The sequence below is a fragment of the Muscardinus avellanarius genome (assembly GCF_963383645.1).
Source record: "Muscardinus avellanarius genome assembly, chromosome: 15".
NCBI classification, from domain to species: Eukaryota; Metazoa; Chordata; class Mammalia; order Rodentia; family Gliridae; genus Muscardinus; species Muscardinus avellanarius.
In genome coordinates this window covers 49,836,028-49,851,523 of record NC_137801.1, presented here as the reverse complement: position 1 = coordinate 49,851,523, position 15,496 = coordinate 49,836,028, and the positions used below count along the sequence as shown (strand labels likewise).

At 44.4% G+C, this 15,496-nt stretch overlaps 1 protein-coding gene across 4 annotated transcripts in view; it reads right to left on the bottom strand.

The window, feature by feature from the left end:
- EML6 (EMAP like 6) overlaps positions 1–15,496 on the bottom strand; it is a gene marked incomplete at both ends in the record, with an annotated part of 359,577 nt that overhangs the window by 9,240 nt on the left and 334,841 nt on the right. For 2 of the 4 annotated variants that reach the window (XM_080711491.1, XM_080711493.1), the window contains 5 exons: positions 1,530–1,644; positions 2,697–2,854; positions 3,641–3,849; positions 12,112–12,285; positions 13,225–13,323. In XM_080711491.1, coding sequence (XP_080567617.1) covers positions 1,530–1,644; positions 2,697–2,854; positions 3,641–3,849; positions 12,112–12,285; positions 13,225–13,323 — 755 coding nt within the window. Of the gene's footprint in view, positions 1–1,529; positions 1,645–2,696; positions 2,855–3,640; positions 3,850–12,111; positions 12,286–13,215; positions 13,324–15,496 lie in introns of all 4 variants that reach the window. The other 2 variants (XM_080711490.1, XM_080711492.1) reach the window with 1 other exon arrangement.

Genomic DNA, 15,496 nt, shown 5'->3' with positions numbered 1-15,496 from the left:
GCTGCCTGATACTGTGAATGTACTTAATGTCCTGAAAATAGTTAAAATGGTTTTATGTTAAAATTTGCCATAACAAAAATAGTAATTAAAAAAAACACTATTAGAAAAACTTGGGAAAGAAAATGGTTTTGCTGTGTTGCCATTAAAACAGAAAAAGCTGAGTTGTGACTTGTTTTTAGCAGCCATGCCCTCTGTCTGTCCATGGGACCTCCTCCTCCATGGACAGCCCAAGCTTAGTAAATTCTTCCTACCACTGAACAAAGATCTTTCCTGACAGCTTCCAGGTCCTGGACCTCATCCTACCCACATCTCCCATAATTGCCCTCCCAGAGGAGTCACTTAACTATTTAAAAACAAAACTCCCAATTCTAAAGTCTGGATTCCAAATTTGGGCTTGCTTTCTTCATGGAGCACATCTAGAAAGCAAATACCTTAGGCTGATACAAATTCAAAACTATAAATGCAGGCTATTAAATAGAGATTAAGAGGTTTGTTTTCAAGTGCATCAAATTTCCTGAAATTTTTTTTTTTTTTTTTTTTTTTTTTTTTTTTGGTATTGGGGATTGAACCCAGGGGCATTTGACCTCTGAGCTGTACCTTAGCCTGATTTTATTTTTATTTTGAAACAGGGTTTCACTAGGTTGATGAAAGTCTCACCACTTAAGTGTTGAGCCTGTCCTTGAACCTGTGATCCTCTTGTCTCAGCCTCCCAAGTATTGGGATTACAGTGTGCCACCATGCCCAGCCTCCTGGGGAATTTAAGAAAAGAAAAACAGGAAAACGTACACTTCCAAGCTGTGCCCTTGAAATTCTGACCCAGCAGCTCGGTTGTTTTTAATGGTCAGTCAAATAAGAGTTGAAAGCCATTAGGGAAGGGGGAGGGGAGATGAAGTCATACAGGATGTAACAGTTGAAATAATGCTCCAAATGTATATAAAATTAACAATCTCAGAGACCTGTGCAGGGAGGGTGAGGGAGTGGGGAGGGACTCAGAGGGCACCAAGAGCTGTGTGCATGTATTTTTCCGACACTCTGTGTTCCAATATGATGTAAAATGACAATGCACCAAATTAAAAAAAAGACATTAAACATTATAATGAAAAAGAGAGAAAACCAACGGCCTTGAGCAAGACAGGTGTGTGGTCCCTACTTTCCTGCTATTGGTCTCAAAAATGTAGACCTGGGCAAATTATTTACTATCTCTCATATTAGTATAACTACTATTATAGATAACATTCTGAGAATGTCCAGAATAACTGTAGGCCAGGCGTAATAGAATGTGCTATCATGTATGATGCATGCAATCCTCACACAGCAGGTCCTTAAAAGTCAAGAAACACACAAAGGGTCATGCAGCCAGCGCTTCCCAGGAAGTCCCAGTCTACCCACATCCTCTGACTCAGCGGAGCTACCGCCTACTAAGGCACACTCACACCCTGGAGGCTTGTCTTAAGCACTAAACCCATAAGCACCCGGGAGTGCAGAAAGAAGGCTGGAGGAGCCCAGCCTGAGGCGGCTTCAGTGCTCACTTTGCCTCGACACACAGAGCGCACACACTCCACCAGCTGTCCTGTCTCCAGCTGGAAAGCCCGGCAGCGTTTCATCTCCTGGTCCCACAGTTTTACGGCACCTCCTTCTTTGGTTCTGAAAGACAAAATGAATTGCTCAGCCTGTGATCCTTGTCCTAAGACTTCCCCATGACTCTCCCTCCCCTCTCTCTCCAGTCCTTGAGGCAGTGGCCACCCAGACCCAGTAGGATGGACCCTCCGTGGTGGCCCCTTCTTAGGCCCCGCTGATGAGCACCTGCAATCCTCTGAGCCTGCATATTTCCCAAAATGCCTTCAAATGCTATCTTTGCAGCAAATAATATGTGATAGGGAAAGTCAGACCACTAAGGAAATATTTCTCCTGTGTCCGTGCTTCACTCTTGGATCCTTCCTACGCCACTGGAGCTTGTCTCTACTTATTCCCCCTTCCCTCCAAAGACCTACTGACAGGAGCATTTGGAACAACTAAATCATCCTTGTTCATTCAAGAATACCTCTCAGGGTTTTATTTATTTATTTTAGTTTTATTCTTTTGGTAGTACTGGGGTTCCTGGAAACCCTTCTACCTCCGGGCTACACTCTCAGACCTATTTTTATACCTTTTTATTTGGAAACAGGGTCTCTTAAGCCAGCACGGCTGGCTTCAAATCTGTGCGATCCTCCTGTCTCCGCCTCCCAAGTGTGGGGATTACAAGTATGCGCCACCACGACCGGCCCTCTCAGGGTTTTAAACTACCAGTAACCTATCTCTCTTTTCTTACTTAGAAATTGTGTGTGTGTGTGTGTGTGTGTGTGTGTGTGTGTGTGTGTTACTGGAGGTGGAACCTAGAGGCCTTCTACCTCTGGCCTATAACCTAAGTCCTATTTTTTATTTATTTTTTATGTGGAAACAGGGTCTCACTAAATTGCTAAGGCTATCCCTGAACCTGAGATTCTCTTATCGCAACCTCTTAAGTACGGGGGTCACAGCTGGTTTACTTAGAAAAGTTTTGACCTATGACCTTCTCGGAGAGATGGCAGCCTCATCTCCCTAATGTAGACAAGACAGGAGAATGACAGTCTGCATTCTCTTAAGCTAGGGAGACTCTCACTGGTTTCTCCCAAACATTAAAGAGAGGACAAGCTGCCCGCAGAGGAGCTCCTGCTTACGGCCGCTCTTTCCCACCAGTCACGATGAGTCCATCCCGGAGGGTGGTGTACATTGTGAACACAGGGCCCGTGTGAGCCTTGGCCACTAGCCGGATGAGAAAGTGATCCTTCCAGACATAGACATCTCCATTGATGGCACCCGTGAAAGTAAGGTTGTTCTGCAAACAAAGGAACATCTTTCACGACAGGAATATGCTCAACACCGGCCCGACCCAGCTACCTGCTCTCTTACTAAGAACAAGACATGCGGCGTGAGTCTAATCTTCTGGGTTAAGGGAGGTAGCAGAATCTGCAGAAAAGCCACCCAAAAAATGATGCAGTCACTTGGCTTTGAGAGTTACTCAGTCTGTTTGGGTATTTTATTTTCCCACTGAGAGCAGTTCTGCATGCATAAGGGTGCACTCATGCGACACTGGGAAGGGTCAGCCCCAGCCAAGAGCCTTTCTAGGGACAGATCTATAACATGGACCAGTCCATACCTTCAGGACCCTGAGCTGACCGCAATGTCCCCAAGGGAGCTTGCATTGGCTGAGGGACCCAAGGCCACTTAAGGGTGGCAGCTGGGGGTTTTTAGAGCAAGAGGGCTGGGATGAGGAAGGACTGCTACCTGGAGGTGGAACCCGTTCCCAGCATCTTGGGGCTGTGGAACCTTAGGTATGCTGGGCCTGAACTTCAGGGTCTGCCTTGGGACTCACCTGCTCTGGGGGGACATCATGTCCTATCCTTTCTGATGAATACTTTGAGAAAATGATGAAGGAAAAAATAGTCACTGGCCCATCTGTACTAAGGAAAGGGAGTGTCATTGCTAAGAAGCCAGGAGGGGAGTTAACCTGGAAACAGCTTTCTTGTTGCTTTAGTTTCTTGACTAAATACCTCCCCCACACCCAGGCCCAGGGGTGGGAGGTGAGGTGGGTCTCTTCTGGAGAAGCACCCTCTGAACTCACAGCACCGAAGGCCACGGACAGCATCGTCTGCATCTTGGCAGCCTCCATGGACCCAATGACCCCTTTCTTGTAGAGCAGGGCACTGCCAGCCAGCGTCCAGAACTTCATATGTTTGACTCCAACAGATACAAACTGTGTGTCTGAGTCGGGGCGAAATTCCACCACAAATATGCGCTCTAGGTGACCCCCTCGGCTGGCAACCTTGGCACCTGCGTGGGTGACAGTGTCCAGTGAGGCCAGGCAGGTGACAGCCCCGGCCGGTCCTCCATCCTGGTGGGGTTCAGGCATGCTTCAGGGGTCTAGAGCACTCGCACCCCTTCAGAAACTACCACCAAGACTGATGTGTCTGGGAAGCTTCCAGAACAGGAAGAACCATACATAGGACCCTTGATCCAGACATCCAGTGAACGAAGTAGGATAGGGTGGCCTATGAGATGGAAGCTTCCAGATTTAAGGAAAAGGCAGTGTCTTTAGGCACCCTCTACCTACTTCAGCATCATCTGGTCCACTCCTGCCCCCAGGAAGCCAACTCCCCTCCCAGGTGTCATGGGGGATGCACCTTCCCTTAGATGCCTTTATGTTATTCCTCTTCAAGAATCTCTGTGCTTATTTTCTTAGAAAAAAAAATTCTCCACATTCCATACATTTTGTGGTTTCTAAGTTATATTTTTCTTATTTAAATAATTTTCTTCTTTAAATTAATTTAAAAATTATTTTAAATTAAAATAATTTTCTTATTTAAGTTTCTTATTTAATTTTCTTATTTAATTACTAAGGTTTATTTTCTTAATCTATTTATTTTTACTGTCTCCTGAGTTTTATTTAACTTTTGTTTGAATCAAATCCCAACTCCATAATTTACCTGTAGAACATCTTTGAACAAGTTATTTAACCTCTCTGTACCTCAGCTCCCTTACCTGCTGATTAGAAGAAAACTAATAATTGCATTTTATAAAGTAATATGAGGATTAAATGAATTTATATAAATAAAGCTCTGGAACAATTACTATTATCACTCCTTCAGCGAATGCTTGTAATCTCTGTGCTTGGGAGGCTGAGACAGGAGGATCGCACGGGTTCGAAGCCAGCCTCAGCTACTTAGGCTCTCAGCAACTTAGTGAGACCCTGTTTCCAAATAAAATATAAAAAAGGTCTGGGAGTGTAGCCCAGAGGTAGAAAGCCTCTGGGTTCCACCCCAGTACCACCAAAAAATAAAAAAATAAAGAAAATCTCTTGGTCACTGGGCATAGTGGCACACGCTTGTTGGAGGCTGAGATAGGAGGATCACGGTTCGAGGACAGCCTCAGCTACTACTTAGTGAGGCCCTTTGCAACTCAGTAAGACCCTGTTTAAAAATAAAGAATTAAAAAAATAGGGCTAGAGGTGTCGCTCAGAGGTAGAATTCCCCTGGGTTCCATCCCCAGTACCAAATAAATAAATAAATAAATAAATAAATAAATAAATAAATAAAATTTATTGGTCTATTTTTCTTGCCTTTATTTTAAACCTATCTCTCTTTTTTCTTTTTTCTTTTTTTGTTTTAAGAAATGGGGGTTGAACCCAGGGACATTCTATCTTTGAGCTACACCCTCAGCCCTATTTTATTCTTTATTTTGAAACAGGGTCTCACTAAATTGCAGAGGGCCTCACAAGTAGCTGAGGCTGGCAGCAAACCTGAGGTCCTCCTGTCTCAGCCTTCCAAGTACAAGAATGTGCCACCATGCCTGGCTTTTTGTCATTATTTTTAAGCCCTTGGGGTTTTTTTTTTTGTTTTGTTTTAAACTTCTGTTACTTTTTTCCCCAAGTTTTTAAGCTTACTCTCAATGTTTGGTTCCAATCTCCTTGTTTCCCTTCCTATATTTATGCAAATCTTTTTCTTCCCATCTTGCTTTTCACTTTATATTTATTATTATTATTATTATTATTATTAATATTATTATTATTATCATCATCATCATCATTATTTTGGTGCTGGGGATTGAACTCAAGGGTGTTCTACCTCTAAGCTACACCCTCAGTCCTTTTAAAGTTTGAAACAGTGTTTAGCTAAGTTGCTGAGGTTGGCCTTGAGCCTACAAGCTTGTTTCAGCCTCCCAAGTACTAGGATTATAGACATGTACTACTCTACTAGGCTTATTTGTTTTTAAAATAACTCTTTAGCAGAGTGGTGGTGGTGGTGGTGATGGTGGTGGAGATGGTGGTGGTGGTGGTGGTGGTGTTGATGGTGGTGGTGGTGGTGGTGATGGTGGTGGAGATGGTGATGGTGGTGGTGGTGGTGTTGGTGGTGGTGGTGATGGTGGTGGTGGTGGTGGTGGTGGTGATGGTGGTGGTGGTGGTGGTGATGGTGTTGGTAGTGGTGATGGTGGTGGTGGTGATGGTGGTGGTAGTGATGGTGGTGGTGGTGGTGATGGTGGTGATGGTGGTGGTGGTGGTGGTGATGGTGGTGGTGGTGATGGTGGTGGTGGTGGTGGTGGTGGTGGTGATGGTGGTGGTGGTGATGATGGTGGTGGTGGTGGTGATAGTGGTGGTGGTGGTGGTGATAGTGGTGGTGGTGGTGGTGGTGGTGATGGTGATGGTGATGGTGGTGGTAGTGGTGGTGGTGGTGATGGTGATGGTGGTGGTGGTGATGGTAGTGGTGGTAGAGATGGTGGTGGTGGTGGTGGTGGTAGAGATGGTGGTGGTGGTGGTGATGGTGGTGGAGATGGTGGTGGTGGTGGTGGTGGTTGTGGTGGTGGTGATGGTGGTGGTGGTGGACTGTCCCTCAGATGCTCCCTAAGGGAGGGCCCACTGGCCACTTTTTCTGGCTGTATTTCTCTGTCTGCTGCTGGAATCCATGACTTGCTATAACGCTCACTTCCTCAGAGGCTTTAATACCCATGTTCTGCAAGGATACTACAAATCTAAAAGACAAACAACTGACAGGGAGGAAGCATTTGTAGCTCTTACAAGACTCAAAGGAGCAACATTAATAATCCATAAAGAACAACAAATCATAAGTAAAAGAAAATCCTCTACTCCCAGTAGAAAAACTATTTGTATAGATGAATTACAGAAAAGTAATACAACTGGACAAAAAGGAAATGAAAAAGGATGAGATGAGATGAATGTTTTTTTAAGCCACTGTTTTTTTCTTATTTTAATCTCACAGATACTTCTAATTATGGAAACATCTGTCTCCTTTGGATTGGCTCTAGTCTGCTTAGAGAAAATTATATAGACTTATCCAGAACCCGCCAATGTGCATCTTATGTAATAAGTTCATTTTAAATTTCATTTTGTTTTATTATACTCATAGACATCACCCAAAATGATCCTCTAACAAATAAGGAAGGTATAATATACTCTGTAGTCACACACACACACACACACACACACACACACACACACACACACACACGCTTCCCCAAATACATGTCATTATCTGTAATCAGGACTTGAAGAGGAGGAAGAAGCACAACGGAGAAGTCAGGGAGAAGAGAGGACATGTTCACAGCCATCTGAGAAGAAGGGTGGCTGGTGATAGGCTGTTATGTGTTATCACAGGCTCAGAACCCTTCTGCACAGACTGGTTCCAAAAAAGGCAATGGGAGAATGTACCAAAGAGCAGGCTTCTCTTCTCCCTGGAAGCTCTTTAAAGGCTGAGGTCCTTCAGTCCTCTCTTGGGAGATCAGAAGTGGTCCAGGGTAAGCAAGAGTTTCTGTGGGGTTGGGGTGCATAGAGCAGGTACTGCCTGGGGGACTGATGGAGTTCGGTAAGGAGAGGGAATCTGAACTCCAAAGACAAGCCTGTGCATAGGGGCCGTGTGATCACTTTCTTCCCAGGATCTAGGACTGGAATCAGTGCTATAAAGAAAGGCATCACAAAGCCAGTTACTTCCCTGCTAAGAAAGGGCTTGATAATAAGAACTGTTTCATCAAGGTGGGCTACCCATCCTCAGAAGTCTCTAAGAGATGGTCAGGCAGGCAGTTGGAGGAAAGTCTCCATGGGATAGATCCTAACTAGTTGGAAGATGTCCCCAGTCCTTCTAGCTCTAAGGCACTCTGAGTCTGCAAGTTAAATTTGATTTCCCATCTGCGCAGAGTCTAGTTCATCAGCTGGCCATGTGGGATCACAGGAACAAATGTGCATCCCAGACAGAGAAATTATGGGGCCACTTGGACAAAACGTACTGGTGAACAAGAAAATGAGACAGCGTGGTTTCCTAGAAATACTATGGATCTAGCTACCTCTCAATGAATACAAGAAGTCGATCTCATCATCTATAAACCATCAGCCTTTCTCAAATGGGGGCTCAGGAAGGACTGGCACTTTTCTGCCACCCTGTATGTGTGTGTCTCTTTACAGCCCCTCCTGCCCCTTCCATGGGAAGATGACTCACTAATAGGACTCGAGCAGCCTATACTGCAGAAGCACCACCTCTCTGCTCAGCATGTCCCAGATACTGGCTGCTGACAGGCCTCATTAATGTCCTCACTGATTGGAACTACTTTTGCCAGAACAGTACTTGACAACGGGAGGTTAAACTCAGAAGATTGTACCTCTTTAATTGTAAGACCACCATAAACTGAGTAGCAGCTGGTGTGTATGCATTGGGATAGGGTAAGGAATAAATTCAATAAATATAAACCTTGATTGTAAAATAAATCTCATTTCCAAAAAAATTAAAATGTAAACAACATTTTTAAAATTAAACTTTGCAGTTAAGGCAAGAGTCGTGGTGGCACACACTTATAATCCCAGCATTTGGGAGACTGAGACAGAAGGATCGCAGTTCACAGACAGCCTCAGTTGCTTAGTGAGGCCCTTTGCAACCCAATGAGACCCTATTTCAAGATAAATAAAAAATAGAACTGGGGGTGTAGCTTGGAGGTAGAATGTCCTTGGGTTCCATTCCCGCAAACAAAACAAAACAAAACAAAACAAAAAAACCCAACAAAAAAACCAGAATCACATCCTGACACAGCACGTGTCCTGCTATGCTATAGCTCTCTGAGAAATGTGTTGCTTGATTCACAATGAGGCACACACTCAAGCTTGGGTCCTAGAAAGTTCAAGTTGGCAGCCAGATATGGTGCTACATGCCTGTAATCTCAGTACTTGGGAGGTTGAGACAGGAGGTTCCAGACCAACCCTAGTAACTTAGTGAGACTCTTAACAACCTAGCAAGGCCCTGTTTCAAAACAAAAATTAGGAAAAGACTGGGGCTGTAGCTCAGAGGCAGCACATCCCTGGGTTCAATCCCTAGTTTAAAAAAAAATGGGGACTTCCGGAAAGATGGCGACCGAGAAAAGCAGGGCTTAAGAGCCCCGCTAACAACCAATCTCCATTACCACAAAATCAGCGCCTTTCATAGCCAGAAAACACCATCACCAGAAACAAAAAAATCACCAGGCTCCAGAAAGAAAGTGGTCTGAGAACAAAGCTCAGAGCCACAGAGGAGATAACCGGCCTCACGCCCGAGGACACGGCAGCAGCGCCATACTGCCGGCGGCAGCGGCAAATTCACATGACGGCTACAGCAAGCCAAGGTGAGCCGCTGAGGAACAGCCAGGCGGGATTTCTTGCTGCAAGTAAAATCTAAAGCTCCCAGTGGCTGAGCTCAGCACACGCCGCAGGGATTCAGAGTGGAAATCAAAACCAAGAAGAAATATGCCAGCCTCACGGCCGAGGGCGTGGCAGCGGTGCCATATTGCCACCGGCGGCAGCAGCAGAGAATTCACCGAATCCAGTACAGCTACATCTGTGTACTCAAGAACAGTGAGTCAAATTGCGGGCCACAGAGGAGAAATCCCAGTACTGTACTCCCTGGGACTTGACCAAGTGGGGGAGGGGCGGTGGCAGAGATATCACACCATAGGAGAACGTGCAACCTGGCATCCCCCACAGTCTAAAGCAGCCTCTATCGACTCTCTGGGTCGGAGACTCTGTGATACAACCCAGTAAAGGAGTAGTGGGGTCTGAGATACTACTGACTCGAGATCCACAACACCTTAAGTGAAGTCATAGTGACCCAAGGGAAGAACCCAGAGAAGGCACAAACTTCCCAAAACATGGGAAAGAGGAATAATACTGGAGCAATGAATGCACACAACCCCACAACATCAGAACCCGATAAAACAGAAAATCAGAGATTTCTAGAAGATCAAATCAGGAAAATAACTGTAGAAATAATAGAGGTGCTTCGAAAAGAACTCAGAGAGAGCCAAAAAGAGATAAAGGATGCAATTAATGAAGTAAAGGCCTCAATTCAAAGCACAAACAACCGATTAGAACACATGGAGAACAGAATCTCGCTCTTAGAAGATGATCATTCCAAAAATGAACGCATAGTTTCTAATCTAGAAAAAAATATCCGACAGCAGGAATCTGATATTGAAGAAATATGGGCCCATTTTAAGAGAGCTAACCTAAGAATAATTGGAATAGAGGAGGGAAAAGAAAGTGAAACCAAAGGGATCAACAATCTCTTCAAGGAAGTAATAGCAGAAAATTTTCCAAACATAGAGCAAGAGGTTGATACACAGGTCCAGGAAACTTATAGAACTCCCTTTAGACAGGATCGGAGAAGAGGATCCCCACGCCACATAATTGTCAAAATGACCAATGTGGAAGCCAAGCAGAGAATCTTAAAGACAACAAAAGCAAAGGGCCAAGTGACATTCAGAGGCAAGCCAATTAGAATCACTCCAGACTTCCCAAACCAAGTCATGAGGGCCAGAAGGGCTTGGAGTAACATATTCCAAACTCTGAAAGAAAACAATTTCCAGCCAAAAATTTCCTACCCAGCAAAACTTTCTATCAAATTAGATGGAGAAATAAGAAGCTTCCAAGACAAACAGAAACTGAAGGAATTTATGTCTTCAAAACCAGCGCTAGAGAAAATACTCAAAGAGATTAACTACAAAGAAGAAATACGTAACACACACCAGAACCAGAGAAACAAGAGGTTCCATCCAACAGTCAACTAAGATTGGTTATCTGTGGAGATTCATTACTTATGTTAGTCTTTTACCTATCTCTAAATGGTATTGTTTGCCTTTATTGTTGTTAATTTTTAGGATTTCTAGTTGGAATATTAATATACCTTCAGATATAGCATTTGGAAATATTTTATCCCATTCTATTAGTAACTGTTAACTCTGTTTACATTGTCTTTGGATATACAATATTTTTTTTTTTTTAGGGAGTTTGTATACTCTTCTGTTGCCTGTGTCATTGAAATCATATCCAAGAAATCACTGCCAATTTCAGTGTTGTGAGGTTTTATGACCCAGGTTTTCTCCTAAAAGTTTATAGTCTTAAGATTTATATTTAGGTCTTTTATCTATTTTGAGTTAATATTTGTATATGGGATTAGGTAAGGGTCCAACTTTATTCTTTTCCATGTAATTATTATGTTTCAACAATATTTAGTTAAAATATTATTATTTCTACCACCAAATGTTCGTGGAAACCTTGTCAAAAATAACTTGACAATATAGGGAAGAATTTAGCTCTAGGCTTTTATTTAACTCCAATGGTTTATATATCTGCCTTTAGAACAGTACTACACTGTTTCAATTATTGTAGCTTTATATGGTTTGAAATCAGAAAATATATATCTTCTAGCTTTGTTCTTTTTCAAGATCGTTTTGGGTATCTAGAGTCCATATTCCATATTAGGATAGTTTTTTTCTGAAAAATAAATATATAAATATATGATAGTTTCACCTAAAAAAATAGAAAAAAAATATTCTCTGGTAAGAGAGAAAGTAAAAAGAAATATTGAAATGTTATCTTTAAGTCATCAAAAGCTTGGTATCAGACAAATGAAACTGTTATGTGAGATTATCATTTTTAATTTTGGATAAATTGCTATAATACTAGATGTCAACCACTAAGCCAAGCATGGGAGGGAGGGATGGGGAGAGAATGGGGTGGGGATCGGGTGGGGGCTGACTGGGCGATGTGTGCATGTATGTCTACAAAAGTTTGTATCCCACTATGATGTATGAATACAGTGTACCAATAAAAAAAAAAAAGAAAAAAAAATGGGGGTTGGTAATCCTCTTTCCTCATGCCTAACAGGGAATTGTTACCTACCATAGTTTGTTGTAAATTCCTTTGTCTTTTCTTAGAATAAAAGATGTATAGAATGGTGTGTAATGTGAAAAAATTAAACTGCTTCTCAGAGTATGATGATAGCAAACTCAGTTCCTATAATAGGACAACCAAGGAGTAGGAAGACCCAGGGCCACCAGGGGGAACACAGAGGGCAGGCGGTCTGTTCAGAATCCTCGCCAGCTTCCACCTGGCCATGGCTCCTGGGGACGAAGTGGCATCTGAGAAGCAGCTTCTCCAAGATGCCAACAACACTGGTTGATGCCCGCCCAGCAGCTGAGCCCATGGCGGGCTTTGGAGTGAGGCGGCTAGGTCTCAGCCCAGGCTACAGCAAGGCCTCTGGAAGGGACGGGGAGCTGGGCTTGGTTTACCTTCCTGCCATCGCCATACAGTGATGGTATGCTCGGGGTCCACGCCCACCGACACCAGCAGCTTTCCTGTTGCACTGAAGTTGACGTAATTCACCCCCTTGGAGTGGAAGCACCGCAGCATGGAGAGGGTGTGCTTGGTCATGGCGTCCCACACGTGGATCGAAGGCGTCGTTCCTGGGAGCAGGGAGGCAGAGCAGCGCGGTGGAGGCAAGGCCACGTGGGGTGCATTCAGAAGCCTTTCCTAGACAAGGTTTGGGGCGCTCCGCGAAGGTGCACAGGAGACTTACGGTCTGACCTGGTGACAGTGGGAGACCTGCGGATGGCAGAGCCCCACGGACATTTACGTCTCACACGCATTTGTGCAGGGTTTTAGACAAAGGAGACCAGCGAGGCCAGTGATTTGTATCTGCCAGTTCGGCGAGATACAATCGGCAAACATGGTACATCAACATGGTTTTGCTGTGTGGGTCGGAACTACTTGCGATGGCGCAGCCTTACCTGGGGTTTCCATGGAGTCACCTTGCATTGGGTGGGCAATGGCAATGAGGAAGCGTCAAGGGAAAACAACAGCTAAAATAAGTCACGTCCCCAAGGGCACAGCACCAACACCAGCATCAGAAATTTCCAACTCAAATTACAAAATGGACATGGGTTTGATGAAGACAAGCAGCAAAGGACTCTCGTAAGGGCTGCCCTTGAGGCAACGAAGTACAGACAGACCAACAGACTTCACAAATGTGAGTGGGTTCACATTTGTCCTTGGCGGTTTCCTACGGCACAGAAGCACCAGACAAAAACGCTGAAATGTAGCCTTGCACAATTGCGGGGCTTCCAGATATGGGGCTCTTTGATACCTGGGGGCTGAACAATTATTCTCATAAGCCTGCAGAGCAGGGGACCATCCACTTATTTGGGCTCTCAGGCTGGGGTCTGTCTTTATGGTCTTTCAGAATCACCAATCTCTGGGTGTGTCAATTTAAGTGACACAGATACACTGAAGGCTCAAAAAGCCAACAGCAACATGCGCCACGATGAGTGAGCCTCAGCCACTCCTCCTGCCCCCAGCGGTCAGTGTCCAGCCGGCGGGGAGAGGTTCCAATGCACCCACCCTACCTATCTGGCTGGTGGCCACCACGTTTCTGTACTTGGGGTGCTGGTTCACTGTGAGGCAGAGGATGTCGTCTGTATGCTCCAGGTAGAAGCTCTGGCTGCCTAGGAGAGAGATCACAGGAAGTGAACAGAGGGACCTGAAGACCTTCCTGGGCAACCGCAAAGCTTCCCAGGGAGTTTTCGGAAATTCTCTGTGACCGTGAGAGCTTAAAGCCCTCGAATTCTTACTTTCAGCACCATACTTGGGGAGATGAGGATTTTAAAAATTCACATATTCTGTTTTAGGTCTGGGAGGAGAAGAGCTGGCATCTGTCACCTAATATACTCTAGCTCCAGCTCAAACCTTCTGCTGCCATATGTGGCTCCGAGCACAGTCCAGCTGCAGCGGCTTCCAGAGCCCCAGATGAGGCAGCGCAAGGTTTCCTCCTTCCTAGGGCTCAGGACTGAGGGCTTCTCACTGTCTAGCAGGCAGAGTATGGAGACGGACCTGCAGGGAAGGCTCACCTGAGCAAAAGCACTGCTCAGGCATCATCAAGGGAAGCCCTTTAACTCACTTTCACTTACCAAGCACCAATCCATTGGGTGCCCGGATGGCACAGGCTTATCCTCAGAGCCTAGGTAAATGTTACATTGCAAAAAGTGGGAAAATGGGCAAGTATTACTTTATTTACCGAAGCAAATGGATTTGCTGATTTTCAAAGTAGCTACTTAAAACCCACTCAGATGCCCAAGAACACAGAAGTGAATGGAGGGGTTAATACACAAGGAAATAAGCACACTGCTTCTAAATTAATATTGGCCAGAAAATTGGCAGCATGTAGAAAATTTCAAGGCCTCTTTCCCAAAGAGTAATACAAATCTGCATGTGCCCAGCGATTTTACTGTTAAATCTATGTGTGAACAATTAGAACTTGGGAAGATTATAAAAATTTAAAGAAACATCTCTTTTGAGATATGAAGCAAGACAAAGTGCTGACATATTTAAATTTGGTGGTAGACACAGATGCCTGTTAATTTCTGAAAACTTTTTGTTTAAAATGTTTATTATTATTATTATTATTATTATTATTATTATTATTATTATGTGTGTGGTACTGGGGATTGAACCTAGAGGCATTCTACCTCCAAGATATATTCACAGCCCTTATTAAAATATTTTTATTTTGAAACAGGATCTCATTTAGTTTCTGAGGCGAGTCTCAAACCTGTGATCCTACTGACTCAGTCTCCTAAGCACTGAGATTGCAGGAATGACCACCATGCCCAGCTGCCTGCCTGCCTGCCTGCCTTCCTTCCTTTCTCTTTCTTTCCTCTTTCTTTCTTTCCCTTTCTTTCTTTCTCTTTCTCTCTCTCTCTCTCTCTCTCTCTCTCTCTCTCTCTCTCTCTCTCTCTCTTTCTTTCCTGGGAATTGACTCCAAGGGCATTCTACCTCTGAGCTCGCTCTTTCTTTCTTTCTTTCTTTCTTTCTTTCTTTCTTTCTTTCTTTCTTTCTTTCTTTCTTTCTTTCTTCGTGTGTGGGACTAGGGTTCCTGGAAACCCTTCTACCCCCTGGATACACTCTCAGACCCATTTTTAATATTTTTATTTGGAAACAGGGTCTCTTAAGCCAGTGCGGCTGGCTGCGAACCTGCATGATCCTCCTGTCTCCGCCTCCCAAGCACAGGGATTATAAGCATGCGCCACCACGCCCGGTGGCTATTTTACTTTGAAACAGAGTTTTGCTAAATTGCTAAGTTGCTGAGCCTGGCTGCATATTTCAGATCGGCAATCCTCCTGTCTCAGCTTCCCAAGCTGTACCTACCTCTTTTCTTATTTTTGAATTGGAGCCATCGTGTAGTTAAAGGACATGTTAGGTATTTTTGCTTATTGTCTGTTATCATTCTTATAGTATAATATGGCTCGAGTGGAAAACAAACAAGATCTGAAAAATCTGAGTCACTAAAAAACTGGTCACTGCTAAAAACCAATGAGAAAAGTTGCCCTGGGCTTTGCTTTGGTTTTGTTCTCTGAGAAGATTCCGACCTCTCCTTGCCTCAGAGGAGCTGATGTAAACCCGGATGGCTCTCTCTAAGGCCTTCACCACGTCAGGCTGCACTCAGGCCAGGAAGGAAGAGGGCTTTGAGTCCTGGAACTGCATCAGAGTATTTCTAGGACTAAATGACACCAGCCCTGAAGCGGGTGAAGGGTTCTACGGGGTGGAAGAATAGGTGAGCTCTGGGTATCCAAAGAGCGGGAAGGCGTGCAGTAGGGTAGACAGGAAGTCCTATGTCCTCCT